This window comes from Rhamphochromis longiceps, linkage group LG7, assembly GCF_057381845.1.
Source record: "Rhamphochromis longiceps isolate RC_006_pf linkage group LG7, R_longiceps_female_GT1.1, whole genome shotgun sequence".
NCBI classification, from domain to species: Eukaryota; Metazoa; Chordata; class Actinopteri; order Cichliformes; family Cichlidae; genus Rhamphochromis; species Rhamphochromis longiceps.
Window position 1 is genome coordinate 27211305 of NC_140563.1, and position 18679 is coordinate 27229983.

The following is an 18679-nucleotide window of genomic DNA, read 5'->3' on the forward strand; positions in this document are numbered from 1 at the left end:
GGCGTTCATCCTCCAGCTTCACTGTGCTAATGTTATGCTAACATAGCTGTGTCGCTAGCAATCACATAGCACAACATGTTTAGGTGGAAGCTAGCGCGCTAACTTCCTGTTAACTTCTAACTCCGTTAAATTTAATAAATTCTGTTTTCATGGATGCATGGATGTTAAACTTAATTGTTACAGCTGGTAAAGCAGCAATGCTGATGATTTTATTAAAGATGAAAGAATTTAGACCGTTTTTAACTCTCAGTATTCGTTTGACTTTGGGACCTGAAGCGGACGGAGTTTTCGACCCAGATTACTCCGCAAAGCTCCTCACTACGGCAGCCGCAATGCTCTGACAATCCATCAAGCAGTGCACTTACCAAAGTTGTACTAAAACATTTTTTAACAGATTTCTGCACGCCAAAATCGGTTCGAGGTCAGTAAGCACAACCAGAATTCATACATAAGGCACACTCTCGATTTTTGAGAAAATTAAAGGATTTTAAGTGTGCCTTATAGTGTGGAAAATACGTTATACAGAAGAAAAGAATATATCGTGATATATATCGTTACCGCACATGCTTCAAATTATATCGCGATATGAATTTTAGGCCATATCGCCCAGCCCTAGTCAACACAGTGTCAAAAGTATGGATACAGGCTCAATAATTTACATAATTTCCTTCGGGATTAATAAAGTTTTCTGAAAAATATAGATATATTTACATACACTTACTTAAATCTTTTAACAAGTGGTGCTGAAGATTCTAAGATGGCTTTTAAGTTGACGAGGCAGAGCCCTATTAAATTCTGGTTAGTGATCATGTCCAGTACAACTGGTGATTTCTCTTGGATAGCACTCATTGGACTGACCAATTCTTAGAACAATGGCAAAGTCCAAGGGAGCCAACTCAAAATTACCATGGCATTCATGCCCATGATGAGTGTATCAGAATCAGAATACTTTATTGATCCCTGGGGGAAATTATTTTTTGTTACAGTGCTCCATTTTAAACCAACATTAAGACAAGACAGACAATACACTAACTAAGAATAGTACAATACATACATACATACATACATAAGTCACTCATAGATAAATAGTTGGAAAAGAAACATGTGTAGCTGTAGCAGCAAACAGTGTGTTAAGTGGATGCGTTGTACAGGGAGATGGCCACAGGCAGGAATGATTTCCTGTGTCGTTCAGTGGTGCTTTTCGGTAATCTCAGTCTCTCACTGAACGTGCTCCTGTGACTGACCAGCATGTCATGGAGTGGGTGGGAGGTGTTATCCAACATTGTCTTTATCTTGGACAGCATCCGCCTCCCCGACACCACCTTGAGGGAGTCCAGCTCCATCCCCACAACATTGCTGGCCTTACGGATTAGTTTATTAAGTCTGTTGGCATCTGCGACCCTCAGCCTGCTCCCCCAGCATGCAACAGCATAGAGGATCGCACTGGCCACAACAGACTCATAGAAAATCCTCAGCATTTTCTGGCAGATGTTGAAGGACCTCAGTCGCCTCAAAAAATAGAGACGACTCTGGCCCTTCCTGTAAAGTGCTGTGGTGTTTTTAGCCCAGTCCAGTTTATTGTCAATGTGTACTCCAAGGTATTTATAGTCCTCCACAATGTCACCACTGACCCCCTGGATTGAAACAGGGGTCAAGTGTTTCCTGGTCTTCCTGAAGTCCACGATCAGTTCCTTGGTCTTTGCCACGTTGAGCTGCAGATGATTCTGCTCACACCACGTGACAAAGGAGTCGACCACAGCCCGGTACTCTGTCTCATCATCCCTGCTGATGCATCCAACCACCGCAGAGTCATCAGAAAACTTCTGAAGATGTGTACATAAAGTGTACATAAAATTCTGACCAGAACTGTATGTGGATAATCGGTATGACTTTCAACCTTTTTTTAAATCTGCTTCCATGTTCAGCATGTAGACGATCTGGAAAGACTAATGGTTAAAGAAAATGTGGGAACACCTAATACCTGTTGAGATGATTCACATTAGGCCAAGACAGGTGATGATCGTGTGAGGGGCAGACTGTAAGAAATTGACTAGGAAATTATTGAATTTTATTTAGAAAAAAGTTATTTCAGTGGAACATACTCAATTCCCCAGTGTAACTCTGTAGGCTAATGACAAAAAAAACCTGCACAATGATAGATTTCTAGCTCTACACAGATGAACTTCGTGTCTCAAAAATATAGGTCATCTAGCTAAATTAGACTTGGACAGAGGTTGGTGTAGTGTGATTTATTAAAGGATCCCTGGGTTTTGGCTTCATAGCCCAAAGAGTAGGGTTGGGTGATATTAGTTTAAACTTTAACATGGTTTGTGGTAACAGAAAATAGGGAAGAAAGTTTATTAATGCAGGCAGCTTGCAGACAAGTGTAAGTAAATTAGGAGCATTTTACATCCTTTTGTTTTCATAAGCTACTGTCAATAATAGCCCATTTCCTAATGTGAAGTGTGAATTTACTGAAAGAAGGTGTTGGCAGCAGCATTTGACTGGAAAGGTAGTGATACACCTTATATTTAGTGACACTGTGCAAGTTACACACAAAAAAGCCTAGGTACTGTTTTCCCTTGAAGTTTAATACTTTAGCTTGTCATCTTGCTTTAGTTATTGCTAACATTTTTTTATATCATGTAAAAATGTATAGCTGTATATTGCAGATATTATGACAATATGATACAGCACAGTCTTCCCTAAAGGTTGACATCTTTAATGACTTTAAAAATCAATAATTTTGTGCACAAATGTGAATGTATTTTGGAATTTCTTACTAATGTTTGGTTTATTTTTGTCCCTTAGAACATTGCACTTCAGTAAGATGCTTTCAGTAGCCATCAACAAGCTTCTGGCTGGATAATTAACTAATATATGTTGTCTTGTGGGCTCAAGCATGCCTATCTATTTCTTTCTCTCTGACTCTCAGGATTTGTAATTGCATTAGTCTGAGTACTTTCTCATGACAGGGCTTCTGTGATAGGATTAGTCGTCATGCTAGCACAAATCAACACTTGCACACAAATACACAAGCACAAGAAAACTGACTGCTATTCTTTCACTGTAGGTCAGCAGAAGAATAAGTACCATTATATTTTCAGGATTTTGGTATGTCTTTGTTTGTTTTTGTAATGAACACTTGGTTATCTTTGCATTGAGACTGGAAACAGCAAGTTAGTCTACCCAGATGTATCAAAAGCCACGTGCACCTGGCAAAACTGTGTCCTAAAATTGCTTCCAATTCAGCTAAACTGCATCTTCAGTAACTCTTCTGGTGAAATGTATTTGTTGTTAACTGTTGGTTGTACAAATATATCTCTGAACCATGACTCTGATATTTATTTACATAAATCACAAGCTTGTGATTTGGTGTCATTGTAAAAGCCTATTTTAAATGAACTATTAATGATCTTTACTTCAACCTAATTGAGTTTGCAGTGTCAGCTGGTTTACTTTAAAGAACACTAAACCCAAAATACATGGACGGAGGCATATTTCTTTTTTCAGTAGCATTGTCACTAATGTTTGGAGTTTCCACTTTTCTTCACTATGTTGCCTGTTCCATTAGGCAAAGCTGACTTCTGTTGACATGTGGTGGTTTGTGTAAAAATATCTTGATACCATCCAAGCCTATGGCATGTTTTGTTCATTGAAGTTGGATGATGCAAGTTACACTCAACATCACAGACTGATAAGATGTAACGGTGGGGAAGCATCTGATGGAAGGTTTGGTGAAGTAGAGGTGGGTTGACCTTTTGATTGATTTTTGGTGTGTACCAGATGGATTGTCATGGTGATAGTTATGCACACAGTGACACCCAGCAGATTTCTTCCTGAGTGAATCATGTTGTCAAATATAGACGCTTGTTGATTTTGACTGTGGGTAACACATGTTTAGAGACATTCAGCACAGCTCAAGTTGTACTGAACAGCTTTTTAATTCTTCTGCGTGCGTGCGTGCGTGCGTGCGTGCGTGCGTGTGTGTGTGTGTGTGTGTGTGTTAATGCCAACAAATCCTTTTAACACCACATGTGGTGAACGGTGCACAGATGGTCTCACTCTCACACACAACCTGCGGTCCCTGGCACACACCTTTTTGAAGCATTTGGAATGTCGTCTCACTCTCCCACATGTATCTGGATGATAAGCTGTTATCCATTTGGTTCTTCTTTTGGTCAAACATGTCAAACGTTGAGTATTTGGGATACAGCTCAGGAGGTAGAGCAGGTCATCTAATCAGAAGGTTGTTTTAATCCCCGGCTACACCAAATTATCCTTGGGCAAGATACTGAACCCTAAGTTGTGCTCTGATGCATCCATCAGAGTATGAATGTGTGTGAACGTTAGATAGAAAGCACTTAGAAAAAAGAAAGCATAGTTGTGTGAATGGGTTACTGAGGCAAGTTGTAAAAAAACTGTCCAATATTTCTGAATTAAAACTCAAAGGAAGAGTAGGCCAATAATGAATAATGTGAAAGACTCATTGCCAGTTATCACACATGATTCATTTCAGTTCTTGCTGCCAGTGGTGACACAACCAGTTCTAAATCATTTCTCACATGGTGATAGAGATTAATACACAGACACCAGACCGATACCAAAACCCAAACTTTTCTGGGCAATTTTAATTTTCATTGACCAAAGGTTAGAGATAAGTCCTTTGCTTTCTTTGCATCCAAAGTACGACAAACCTCTCAGTGCCTGTGTATTTATAACCATAACCCTGGCTGCACTCTTTTGATTACTCTTTCACTGAACACAACTATGAAACTAGCTCGCATTTGGGGAAAGCTATATTTTGCATTTCCTGGGTGTGTAAGTGTGATTACACGTGACAGCCATATTTACAAAATTAAAAGCAGAATAATTATTAACTGACCTCATTTCAAAGAAAACAGTTATGTTTCAGACACGTGGGAAATGTTTACACTTTTTCTTTCTGATAATATGTTTGTTTGTTTGTCTGTTTTTTCAAATTTGATGTTAAAAGAAAAGAAGTGATGGACTGTTAATTTTAGTATTATTAAGTATTGGGACAGTCATAGAGTTTTTGTGATGTTGCCTCTGTACCACCACCACAGCGGATTTTAGATCAAACAGTGAAGACTGAAGTGCAGAGTTTCAGCGTCATTTCAAAGAGTTAAACCAAAAGTATTGCATCAACTGCAGAGGAGATGTAGACTGTTTTTGTGATTTGGCACTATGTAAGTAAAGTTGAAGTGTAGTCCTCGATTTTCAGAGGACAAAACAAGATTTTAAAAGTAATTGCCCGATCACCAAATGTGGCATTTCTTTCCTTGAGACCTTTGAAATGAGGCCTTCACTGCTACCATGCTCAGTTGCTCCTTATTTGTGAGTCTCTCTGCCTTCAGTAACTGAAAAGGGAGTTTTAGACATTGACTTTATCTGTCCCTCACTGGGGAAAGTCACTTGTTAGTAGTACAGTAAGGTTCAGGAAGAAAAAAGTGAAATGGACATATATTAGAAAAATAAATAGGAAATTTAAATCAACTTTAAAAAACAAACAAAAACCAAAAAGGTTACCAAAAGATAAACGTGTGTGTGTGTGTGTGTGTGCGCGCGTACGGTGTTTTGATATTCCCTGTGTGGGGGTTGTGCAGTCTGACTGCTGTCAGGATGAAGGATTTGCAATAGTGCTCCATCCCACACAGTAGCTACAGCAATGATTTATCATGATTTATTATAATTTCACACTGGAAATTATAATACAGTTTTACTAGTTCTGTCAGCGTTAATCTCGTTAAAATGACGTTAATGCCATAACAGCATTAACGCGGCATACCTAAACGCGGTTAGCTTGTTAGCACGTTGACGCCGTGCAGCCCCACGCACGGGCGATCCGTGGTAACTCACTAACGGAGATTTGTCGCGTTAATGTTATGGCGTTAATGTCATTTTAACGAGATTAACGCTGACAGAACTAATTTTCACTGGAATTTTTTTTGTTTTTGTTTCGATGTTTCGTTTTAATGCACAACTCCGTAGTGCTCAGTTGTCACCATTTTAATGCAAGTGCATTTTCCACTTTGAACTAAAAGAATGATAACACAAGAGCAGCACTGATGAAACTGTCGATTACTAAAATATTAAATAGCTGCAGCTATTTAAGGATTTCCATTAGGTGGTAGTACCAGGTACTTTTTTTTTTTTTTTAAGAGTAACTGAAGTCACTGTTCTGAGAAACTCTTGTGTTGCTTTTGCACTACGCTTTAGGTCAGTAATTCTCTTGGCAGCCATACATGCCAGTGTCAACATTGTCTCCACCATTTTTGACAGATGATGCTTCTTTTCTCTCCATCTCATGCTTTTGTCTCCACATAAACCTGGTATAAATTAATTTTGATTTCCAAGATTTCAGATTTTAGTTTTTCTTCAGAACTGTGAAGGATCTTTTAGATGTTTAGTTGTCAGTGTTTTTGTTGAAAAACTGTTGTCAGACTTTTTATTTACATGTTGCTCCTCAATACAGTTTTACAGTTCTGTTGCAGGTCTGTTCTTACTTGCAAATCTGGGTGAATTGCTTGTGTTGCCATCGTTTAGCACATCAGCGTGTTAGAGCTGCGCGTTAAATGAATCATCAAACCAAAATATTTGTGTAGGATTTTATTTAATAATTGAATTATTCATATAACTAGATGAATTGTTGTCATGCCTTTTACTGTTCTGATAAATTATTGTGTTTATTGCGCCCAGTTTCAAAGAACTGACAGGTTAAATGCCCAGGTGTTTCCTGTTGCATTGGTTCCTTACTCATGTACCTGCAGTGTAGGTCAATAGTTGCAGACTGGTTCTTGGTCATCATGTTAATTAATTGTTAATTAATTTTTAATTGTGAATCACAAGAGGCTCATTTTGGGGTCATATTTAAGGCCAAAAAAGAAGCACTATGAGTCATAGCACAAGAAACTGATTTGTACAATGTGTGGAAAATTGCACAGAAAGAGAGACATGTCACCAACAAAAAAGGGCTACATCCAATGAAAGAAAGTCTGTGTAGTTTCTGGAAAGCAGAGTACCTGGAGATCTGCATTTTATAGAGACAGGCTGATCTTGTATCTTTGCACAGGAAGCTGTGGGTTGATAGAAGTCTGTCTCTCTGGTTCTAAATAAAGCCGATGTAGCTAAAGCCGCTTTGCTGCATCAGCTATCAACAGAAGTTAAAGCAGCCTAGAACAGGGGAGTATTCCCAGTATGTAACTTGAAAGAATCAAGATCAACATAATAATACATTATCAAAATATCCTGGTTAGCCTAATCTTATTTGAGCATCCATCATGCAAGTTCCCCACTTTCAGAACCTCAAAGAGATGTGGTGTTTAGCTGCAGCACCTTTCACCTTCTTCCTCCTTTGCATGCTAGCAAAGTCACAATGCAATCTTCCAGTTCTATATACAAGTATTACTGTGCAACTCAACCACAGCTAAATGCGCTCATCACCTTCGAATGTTTTAATCTCAGATTCACGCCTGTCTCCAAGGAGATCAGTTTTGTATATTTGTAAAATGATGAAACTGTGTTTTAGTATGCTGATTATTCAGCTGCGCTTCCCTCTCTCTACAGCAGCCAGCTTCCATAATGGGATCTTTTCGGCGTCCCAGACCTCGATTTATGAGCTCTCCAGTTCTGTCAGACCTTACCCGTTTTCATGCAAGCACACCTGCTCTACAGATCTCCAACATCACTGTGTGGAACAGGTGAGCTGACTTCAAACAAGAAATCCCACAGTACTTTAGCTTGATCTTTGTGATCCATATTTAATTTACATTTAAAACCAAAGTAAGCCGAAAGTGACTGTAAGCTAAAATTTGAAGTGTTTTTGTTCTGTTGTAATTTAGTATTTTTATGAAGTCACTTTTCCATCAGCAAGTTTCATCTTCCCCTTTTATTCAAAGTCGGTAATTTATGTCAAAGGGCCTGCACTGACCTGTTACACTTCAAAATTTTAAATAGGCAGCAGTTAGAAGTTTCCACATATACTAACAAGTCAGGCTGGAATACAGAATATAACAAGAATTTGCCTGAATGGAGCACTACATTGGCTCAGTTCATTGGTATAAATATCAGACGTTATCAGTTCTAGACTGCACGACTCCATAATCCCAAAACAAAATGTACAGATATTATCTTACTTTTGTTCTACCTTTAGCACTGGGTTATGTTTTGTCATGTGTATAAACATTGGTTTTAAAAAAACAGAAAAATATAATAAGAGAAGAAGAGGTTATATTGAAAGTTTCAGAGGTTAGAAATTTTCTATTTGGTTTCATATCTGATTAGCTTCTAATTTTAGTGATTTAATTTATATTGGTAATGGCCTAATGAGGGCTGCGTGGTTATGTCTAGAGTTATTATCATGATAACAAGTCTTTTTTTATTTCCAGACTGACCATTTTCCTGAAACCTTTGTTACTCATGTTTGTGGTTGAATGAAAACAATTCTGCAAAGAAAAGTGGGCACAGTTCTTCCACAGCGACATGAAAGAGTCATTGCCGGTTGTTGCAAATGCTTGATTCCTGTTTTTGCAGCCAGAGCAGGAAGAACTGACTTACTTACTTACTTTTGATTAACAGATAGCTGATTAAATAATCTGTTGAGCCCCTTTGTCCCTGGGGGTTCATGGGCTGTGCCGCCAGGTCTGTGATTTAACTATAGACTTAACATAGCAGCACCTGGTATCCAGAGAAATGGCAGACTCTCACAAAACCATTTTTATGACCACCAAACACAGCTAAAACAACAAACAATCAACAACAGGTAGACAGATTCTGCGAAAAGATGTCAACACAAAGTGCGGATTCCCACATTCACCCAGTGATATTTACACGGATCTACACAGACAAACAATGTCTCTGCTGTCTTCACGGATATTTCAAAACCACAAGTTTTATCACACTCCAACCAAAATTCACTGAAAAAGCAGCAAAAGAAGACCAAAATTATGCTTCACGTTAGAATTTATGCTAATATTTTTTTAATCTTACCTTTTCTGTCTGGCTTCCAAAAAAAAAAAAAAACTCAGATAAAAACACATTTCCTGCATAGCTCCCTCTCCCAGCTTCAAGAGTAGTTTCATAAATCACTCTTTTCTACCTTATTCGTTTGTTTATCCACAGATGCATTATGCACCAGTCTACCATTGTGTACAGTGGGGTGTCCGCTTTTTGTTTTACAAAAATGACCTAAGTTATACTGTTCAACAAAATTTTCAACTTTCACAGATGGTGCCAAATTGTTCCTATGCTTAGCTTAGCCTCTAATTAAACCTGTGTAACTTTGCTCTGTGTCACTTCAGCAGCATTGTTCTTTCCACAGGTAATGTTTATATGTTGATTCATTCAGTTTTTGGTCTACTCCAGCATATTTTCAAAGGGTTTATATGCTATAAAAGCTAAAAAAACAACAACAACATTAGTCCAGAAAAAGAATTTTTCATATTTTTTTCAGTGTTCCATCCTCAGTTATTTTGACACAATTGCATCTGATGTGATGCTTACATGATTATTTCTCACATGTGTTAGCTTTAATACCAAGATAGTTTTTTTTGTTTTGTTTTTTTTGAAAATGGAGTTTATAATTTTAGAGAAATATTCAATTCATTTTGGGTATGATGTTTTCAAGCAGGAACCCCAGAAAGCCCATAGGGTATTAAAGGTTAAAAGAAAAAAGAAAAACCCCTAAAGTATCTTGATGCGTGCTCTATTATCCAGGTAAGGAAATCCAAAAAGGTTTATTCTGCTCATCTGCAAATGTACTCTATATAAGGTTGGGGAAACCTGCATAGGCTGAGACTGAAGAAGTCACTTGGATGAATGATGAAATGTTTCTCCCACTGAAAACGCTACGTCCAGATGAACAGAATCAACTTTTTGAAAAGTATATGAGGAATGTGGAGGGCCTAGACATGGTCCCAACATAGCTTAAATTGCTCCTTTGCATTGACTCTTCATCCCTGTGGAACTGTACTAGAGGGTTGGAAATGTTGAGGGTGGTGGAGAATGCTTGGCTGGTTTGTCCCAACTAGGAGCATGAAGGAGCTGCACGCTGTACTAGTTGAAATCAAGTCAGAGGTAGGACTGCCAGTCTAGGACGGACTTGTAAATTTCTTCTAGGCATTCAGTTGTATTTAGGTTTGGTGACTGCTAAATGCCATAGCATGTGACTCACATCATTACCATCTGTTTCTTGCTATGATGGCAACTGCACTCACTGGCAGCAGTTGTTTTCTAGCAGGATCATGTGTGACATCACAAGACTGAAACTGCTCATAATTGCCTCAAAGAACTAGTAAAGAGCTCAAGACGGTCACCTTGGATTTACCTCTGAACTCTCATTGACATCTGAATTCAGATCAGTTAAATTTTACTAGCGCCAAATCACGACAAGAGTTGTCTCAAGGCATTTTATATTGTAAGGTCGAATAATACAATAATACAGAGAAATACTGAGAAAATGACCCCTTATGAGCAAGAACTTTTGCAACAGTGGAAAGAAAAAACTCCCTTTTAACAGGAAGAAACCTACAGTAAAACCAGGGAGGGGCGGCCAGTTGACTGGAGAGAAGGAAGACAGGACAAAGGCACACTGTGGAAGCGAGAGAGAGATTAGTAATAACTAATAATTAAATGCAGAGAGGTGTATAAACACACAATAAAGGGGGAGGGGGTTGTTGAGTGAAGAAGAAACACTCACTGCATCATGGGAAGTCCCCAACAGCCTAGACCTATTTCAGCAACTAAGGCGGGGCTCTATCTAATATGCTTAACTATATGCTTTGTCAAAAGCTTTAAGCCTAATCTTAAAAATAGAGAGCACGTCTGTCTCCTGTGTCCCAAGTGGTGGCTGGTTCCACAGAAGAAGAGACTTGAAGCTGAAGGTTCTGCCCTATTCTGCTTTTATATATCCTAACCTTATCACACGATTTGCTGAAGAAGATTTGAAGGAGTCAGGAATTACCAAGAAGTGCATGAGGGTGCTGCAGGATATGCACTTAGAACAGCAAGACAGTGGTGTGATGTGTCGCTGGTGTAACAAATGGGACTGCATCAGGAATGGGGTTAACAAACAGATGTGGACCAGCAGGAGTTTTCATTGACTAGGAAGGGAGCCTGGAGAGGTGGAGGCATACTCTGATCAAGAGTAAAGAAGAGTGAGAGGGAAGAAAGGTTAATTTGCAAGAAACAGATGTAGAGAAGGAGGAAGCGGTAAACAATCCAAAGCAATGACTGGTGTACAAGAGAAATGAAGAGAGTACAGGCAGGGTGGAATGGGTGGAGAAAAGTATCAGGGGCGATTTGTGACAACAGGATGCCAACAAGGGTGAGTCAAATTCCTCGTTTGTGTGTACAAACTTATCCAAATAAAGGCTGTTCTGATTCTGCTGATTTGGTGGCAGTGCCAAAAGCGACCGGGATGGATAGGAATTAGGGCTGCACGATTTTGCATAAAATGAGAATCACGATTTTTTGGCTTAGAATTGAGATCACGATTCTCTCACAATTTTCTTTTCCAGTATAAATATTTATTGCACTTATTAGCTGCACATCAACTTCGTAACAGTTGAGACTGAACATAAAAACAATAAATAAACATAAAAACAACAAATGTCTCACGTTTTGTTGTTGCCGCAAAATGTTGTACTGCTTGAAATTCCGTCTCCACCGTTGCTCGACACTGCGTGTATAGAGCAGGTAGTGCAACAATAGAAAAATAGTTGCTGGACGGCACTGTGTAGCGTTTGTCTAGGGCAGGGCTGCCCAATCCCAGTCCTCGAGAGCTACTATCCTGCAGCTTTTAGATGCATCCCTACTCCAACACAGCTGAATCAAATGAATGGCTTGTTATCAGGCCTTTGCCAAACATGATGGCATGCTGAAGAGGTAATCAAACCATTTGATTCAGCTGTGTTGGAGTAGGGATGCATCTAAAAGCTGCAGGATAGTAGCTCTCGAGGACTGGGATTGGGCAGCCCTGTCTAGGGTGTTGATCATTTTCCTAAATCCCTCGTTTTGCACAGTGTTGATGGGAGCCATATCTTTGGTCAGGTGATAAGTGATAGCCTCCGTAATTTCTTTGTGCCTGCGGGAGTTCGACGTGTATAGGGAAGCGCTGTATAAGGTTCCCGTTATTGATGTTTGGGTGGTTGACCGGGACGGATTTTCTCCTGTCACTTTCTCGTCATCCCTGACGTGCTCAACGTTGTTTTTTCCCTGCTAATTTTAGCATTACACGGCACAGCTTCTGTATCACGTGGTATAAGGCTCCGCCCTTGTCATTTGTTGAGCAGGAAGGGTGAGCGCTTGTTTTCATGCAGATTACGTCCCGGATCAAAATGCGATACAATCGTCGTCTTTTTTTTTCTTTTCTTTTTTTTAAAAAATCGTTGTCATTTGGAAATGAGATCGCACATAAGTATGAATCGAGATCGCGATTTTCTAACGATTAATCGTGCAGCTCTAATAGGAATCAAAATGACTCTTTCAGAGGGATGGCTCAGGTTGTGCAGTTTGGAGAAAGAACTGGAGATAAGATTGTTTCGAAATTATGCAGAAGAGCGACAGTGGAAAAGTACACAATCTTTCAGTTCTGAGGTTTTATGTATCAGAACAAAAAAATCATTGTGTCCTTCACAATTCGCACAGATTATTGAAATAACCTGAGATTAACACTTGACATATCTCATCATGCATTTTATTTTATTTTTTATTTTTTAAAAGAAACTAAGCCAAGGTGTAGATGCAGTGTGTGAAAGATGAAGTACACCACATGATGCAGTGGCCTGTATAACCACTTTTAACAGCAATAACTTGAAGTAATTTTTTTTTTTTGAATGATTTTATCAGTCTCTCACTTGGCATTCGCATACCTAAATGCTTCAGACTAACAATGCATTTTTTATGTCATTTCATAGAACTGGACAAAGGGTGTTGAATATGGAACTGCCAGGCAGGAGAAAAAGAGGTAGAGCAGATTTATGAATGTAATGAAGGAGGACATGGCAGTGTTGGCATTACAGGAGCGGATACAGGGGATGGGGTGAGAAGGATGAAGATGAGCTACTGTGGCTTCCTCTAAAGGAAGCGGCTAAAATAAGATGGAGAAGTTACAGTTGAAAATTCTTTATCCTACTGCAGCTCAGTTTGTCAGGGTGTTTAGATTATTTTATCACTGACAGGAGGAGCTCACACCTCTGAATCTGTGGCCTGTTTCCTGCACTCCACAGCTCAGAGCAGGATGTTTAATAGGAAATAGAGGCAACAGCAAGGTCATATCCTGAGAACCAGCTTAGCTGCATGCAAGGACATTGGACATAGAGAGGACACACTTAAATGCAACTGACCCAAGGAAAAGAGAAACAGCCTTACCTAGAGGCATTATATTTTAGGTTGTCTTCATCCGTATGTATATATGTCTCATTCTTAGTAATGCAATTATTTTCAGCAACACAGATTTACCCTTAAACTCATGTGTCTGTGAAGGTTCTCGGTCATCCAGGTCATCGTAGTCTAAGGAGCTTGGAGAGAAAAGCGTCTGGACTTCTTTAAGTTGCTTGAAGACGTTTCACCTCTCATTCGAGAAGCTTCTTCAGTTTTAAGGGTCAAATGGTGGAGAGTCCCAGATTTAAACACAGTGGGAGTTTCCCACCCAAAGAGGGACAAAGGACCCCCTAATGATCCTCTACCTAATCACATGAGCCAAGGTGTGAAAACTGGTGTGGATCACAATCAGCCAGGGTTTCGGGTGAGCTCATTGTGAATTGTAGCCAACCTTTACATGGACGAAGTGGAAAGAAAGGCTCTTGGCTCTTTTAAAGGGAGAGTACCCAGCCACTGGTACAGATATGTAGACGACACCTGGGTCAAAATCAAAACACAAGAAGTGGAATCCTTCACTGCGCATATTAACGCAGTGGATAAAAACATCAAGTTCACCAGGTAAGACACAAAGGACGACTGTTTGCCTTTCCTGGACTGCGCTTTGCACATTGAAGAGAATGGCAACCTCAACATTGACGTTTATTGGAAGCCCACACACACGGACCAGTACCACCTCTTTTAGTCCCATCACCCTCTGGAACACAAACTTGGAGTAATTAGGGCCCTACACCACTGGGCAGAAAATGTTCCCTCTAAGCCTGAAGGGAAAAAGGAACACACACATGTAAAGGAAGCACTCAAAACATGCGGTTATCCTAATTGGGCGTTTGTAAAGTCAGCAAAGATGCACAGAAAAGAAGACCAGACACCAGCAAGGGAGGATAAGAAAGACAGACGCAACAACATTGTCATCCCCTATGTAGCCGGTGTATCAGAGAAACTCAGAAGAGTTTTCTCCAAGCACGACATCCCGGTGCATTTCAGACCCAGCAACACGGTCAGACAAAAACTGGTTCACCCGAAAGACAAAACTCCTAAACACAAACTTAACAACGTGGTGTATGCTGTACAGTGCAGTGAGGATTGCCCAGACCTCTACATTGGAGAGACCAAACAGCCACTTCACAAGCGCATGGCACAACATAGAAGAGCCACCTCCACAGGACAAGACTCAGCAGTCCATCTGCATCTAAAGGATAAAGGTCACTCTTTCGAGGATGCCAATGTTCACATTTTGGACAGAGAGGACAGATGGTTTGAAAGAGGAGTGAAAGAAGCCATTTATGTCCACTGTGAATGACCATCTTTGAACAGAGGTGGTGGTTTACGACACCAACTGTCTGCCATCTATAATCCAGTTTTGAGATCCCTTCCCAGACGCCTTAACGCCCACTCACCTCCTGGGCCATCTGACCTCAGGAAATCGCATGATAGGGTGGGGCCAGGTTTCACAATGAGCTCACCCGAAACCCTGGCTGACTGTGACCCACACCCGTTTTCACACCTTGGCTCATGTGATTAGGTAGAGGATCATTAGGGGTCCTTTGTCCCTCTTTGGGGGGAAACTCCAACTGGGATATTCCTCTCCTTCCATCTCAAATGTAACATCTGACATTAGAGGGAAGACATTTTTACAATTTAAGTAACACTCTTGGTATAGAGTGTTTGTCTTTTTCATTGGTTAGTACTAAACCTAATAACTGGTTGGGTCACTTCAAAGTTTTCATTTTGTTCTTCTTAAGCCAGTGTGTGTGGACTGGCTGGTGTGATTTGGATCATTGTCCAGAACGCAAGTGCGCTTCAGCTTGAGGTCAAGAACAGATGGCTGGACATTCTTCTTCAGGATGTTTTGTTAGATGGCAGAATTCATGGTTCCATTTACCACAGCAAGTCTTCAGGTCCCGAGGCAGCAAAACAGCCCCAGACCATCACACTACCACCACATTTTACTGTTGGTGTTAGAGTCAAATTGTTAAATGTTGCCATTATTGTACTTAAATTTGTAAGTCTTGGTTCAAACTATATGATTAAGGACTTTCCTTTGTTTCTATCCGGTCGTTAAGTCTGACGTCACTAGCCGTGTCTGGGCCTAAACTCCGCTGCAGGTCCATATATCAAACGATCACTATGGCATTACTGAGAGTTGAAAAACTGTCTAAAGTCTTTCATCTTTAATAAAATGATCAGCGTTCTGCTCTACCAGGTGTAACAATTGAGTTTAACATCCAGGCATCCATGAAAATGGAATTTATGACATTTAACGGAGTTAGAAGTTAGCAGGGAGTTAGCTCGCTAGCTTCTATCTAAATACAATATAGCATGTCCTGACTGCGGGGTTTTGGAAACAAATTAAAACGTACAGCTCTGTTATCACTTCCAACATAAATGAAGACAGAAAACTAAACAGCAGTGACGTTTGTAGGGTTACTTAAGTTTGGCTAGCTGGTACATAATGATGTGCTACGTGGCCGCTAGCAACACAGCTATGTTAGCATAATATAAACAAGATAACTTTTTTTCCACTCGATAAAAGTTAATGTGAGTGTTCTCGGTGGTCAGGAACAAATGTAATCGCATGGCAGGATGCTGTAAAAGGACCAAACTTCAGCCAGGAGAACAACTGAGATAATCCATCCACAATACGAGGTTAGTCATTCATATACTGCTGCATGGGCTGGGCTTTAGTTACATCCTAAGGTTTTAAAAACTCAGCTTAAATAAATGATTAGCGGTAATAAAAGCCGAGGGAGGTCAACAGTGATCACTGACTGTTTTAGGAGCTTTTTGAGATTAAATAGAAGAAAATACAAAACATTAAACATGTTAACAACACAAAAGCCATATTAAACACAGACTACTTTAGGCCCGGAAGTAGGATTCGCCACGTCATCACTTAACGACCGTCCTCCCCAGCCTGTTGAAAGGTGGGGGAGGCTATAGTGTTTAACTACAGGGACATCGTATGTGAAGCTTCTGTTTCTGCTTTCTTATTTAGTGAGGATGTTTTACTTGCCATTTATGACCTCACCTGTGCTTGTGTATGGTGAGATGGTGAGAACGTTAGAGGGGTTAAGCCATATACAGGGTGGGGGAGATTACCCTTTGGTGAGCAGGAGGTCACACAAACGCACCCCCAGACACACACACACACACACACACACACACACACACACACACACACACACACACGCCTAGTGCCTGACACCATGGGGGGGGGGGGGTTTACAATGAGTGTTTGTGAAACTGTGTGTCACAGAAATAAGAGGCTGCAGGGGAAGCTGGTTCTTTGAAGTGGTCTGTCACCAAGGGCAGAAGGGCTGCTCTGAGATCCTTCCCTTGCTAGTATGTGAAAAACCGGTTGAGCTGTTCGTCTTGCTTTGTTAACGGGAATATGTTTCTGAACCAGCGGGGCCTGTGGAAGCGCAGACCCAACAGTTGGTATGATGTTACTTTTACACCAGATGTAATGGGACACACACCTTCCAAAAAGTTTAACTTTTGTCTCGTCAGTCTACAGAGTATTGTATTAGTATTGTAGTGGCCACAGAAATTGAACTCTGCTTTCCAAAGATGACATATATTACAGTTCATTTATGCTATTATAGTCACTGATTGGAGAGGTTGTAATCACAGAGTTGTGACTGTAAGTAGTAAAAAAGATAAATATAAGAAATTTGAGTTACAACTTTGCAGCTCTCAATATGGACACATTTGTGTATAAATTTATTTTCTGTAATTGTAGTGTGTGTGTGTGTGTGTGTGTGTGTGTGTGTGTGTGTGTGTGTATAAAAATAAATAAAATTTTAAAAAATGTTACAAGTGAAAATTTCAAAAGTTCAAATTTGTTCTACACATTGTCACTTTTTTTGAAAACTCTCACATTTTGCATTATATTTATTTATTTATATTTATATTTTTTGTCAAATAATGCCACCCGGCCAATAAAATGAGTTGAAGGTGGTGTGACTTTCATTTGGGGAGGGGGGGGGGGCTCTCTGCAAGCTGCACTACATGAGAGACATCTCCATTAGGAGGTAAGATACAGATCACTATTTTACATGTTTAAAGTGAAATAAGTGTATATAAAAATACTTGTATGTGCATGAATATGTTAAGAAGTATATTTGATTGTTCGTTTTACTTTTTAAAATTTATTTCTAGAGTAAAACTGTTAATTTTCATTCGTTACCTCAAGGCAACACTGCAGTTAGCCCAGTTTTTTTCAGGCAATATAATACATTAGCATATGTGTGTAGAGATGTGTTTGACTATGATCATACAAATGCACACAATGTTTTTTACTTTACAATCTACTGATAATTACAGGACATGGACGTTAAAGCCTTTTATTGAAGGAAACCAAGGGAATGTGCAGAAAGTGTAGAAAGTGAGCTTTCAGGGAGTGACAGTGAAGTAGAGGAGTGGATCCCTCAAGAGGTCAGAGGTCAGCTGATAAAGTAAGTGTGTGTGTGTGTGTGTGTGTGTGTGTGTGTGTGTGTGTGTGTGTGTGTGCACCCGTGCATGCACATCTTCCTGTTGCATTTCTTTCTTTCTAATACTTTTTTCTTTTCGATGCATGGTGCCAGGGTGCAGTGGTACACCAAAAGCAATGTGCCGCAAAAGCAATGTGCACCTCAGCTTCACCCCGACCCCAACTGCTTCCTGAGGTTCAACACTGAATGCACAAGACACCCTGAGAGATCCCTGATCAAGTGTTGGATGTATTTTGGTGTTTTATTGTTCTGTGAAATTGTTTATTTGTTGTTTGTTTATTTGTTCATTCTTGTCGTACTAATAAAACTTATTATAGAATAACTTGGTGTTTGACTACACTTGTTGCACAGTGTTGCGTTGAAGCAACAAACCAATATCTGTTTGGGGGGGGGGTCAGATTTTATGATTGATATACTATTACGGATCCTAAAGCTTCCCCAAAATAGGGTGGAATTCCCCCCCCCCCCCAAAAAAAAGTCATGCAGTAGAGGGTTAAAACGTTATATTTTTTGATATTTTTGTGAAAGTCTTTGATCTTTACTGCTCTGTGGTGAAAGGCTGATCAGGTATTACCATGTGTGCCTGACCAGTGGGGTGACGTAGGATTTTCAAATTGATACTATAGGTGCATCTACTAAAAATCTTGGACAAGTTTTAATATCTGTGAAACTTACCTCAAAGTCAGGGTCAGAGGTCAAGTTTTCTGAAAATCTTTTCAGATTATTGAATTCAGTAATCAGAATCTCAGATCGTGATAATCTCTATTCAGGGCTGAAGTGCAGCC

The 18679-nt window shown here is 39.9% G+C and overlaps 1 protein-coding gene and 1 long non-coding RNA gene across 7 annotated transcripts in view; both read left to right on the forward strand.

The window, feature by feature from the left end:
- LOC146665442 (proline-rich protein 5-like) overlaps positions 1 to 18679 on the forward strand; it is a 41375-nt gene that overhangs the window by 7235 nt on the left and 15461 nt on the right. Inside the window, exon 2 of one of the 5 annotated variants that reach the window (XM_085413131.1) lies at positions 7588 to 7721. The exons of 1 other annotated variant lie outside the window; for it this stretch is intronic. In XM_085413131.1, coding sequence (XP_085269257.1) covers positions 7603 to 7721 — 119 coding nt within the window. In that variant the 5' untranslated portion in view covers positions 7588 to 7602. Of the gene's footprint in view, positions 1 to 7587; positions 7722 to 10871; positions 11345 to 16633; positions 16840 to 18679 lie in introns of those variants that run through there. 3 more of the 5 variants (XM_085413132.1, XM_085413133.1, XM_085413134.1) reach the window with 3 other exon arrangements.
- On the forward strand, positions 16846 to 18216 carry LOC146665443 (uncharacterized). Of its 2 annotated transcripts, none has more exons than XR_014912608.1 (2): positions 16846 to 17858; positions 17988 to 18216. It is a non-coding gene; the product is annotated as an uncharacterized LOC146665443 (long non-coding RNA). The 2 variants fall into 2 exon arrangements; XR_014912609.1 differs by having other exon boundaries at positions 16846 to 17845.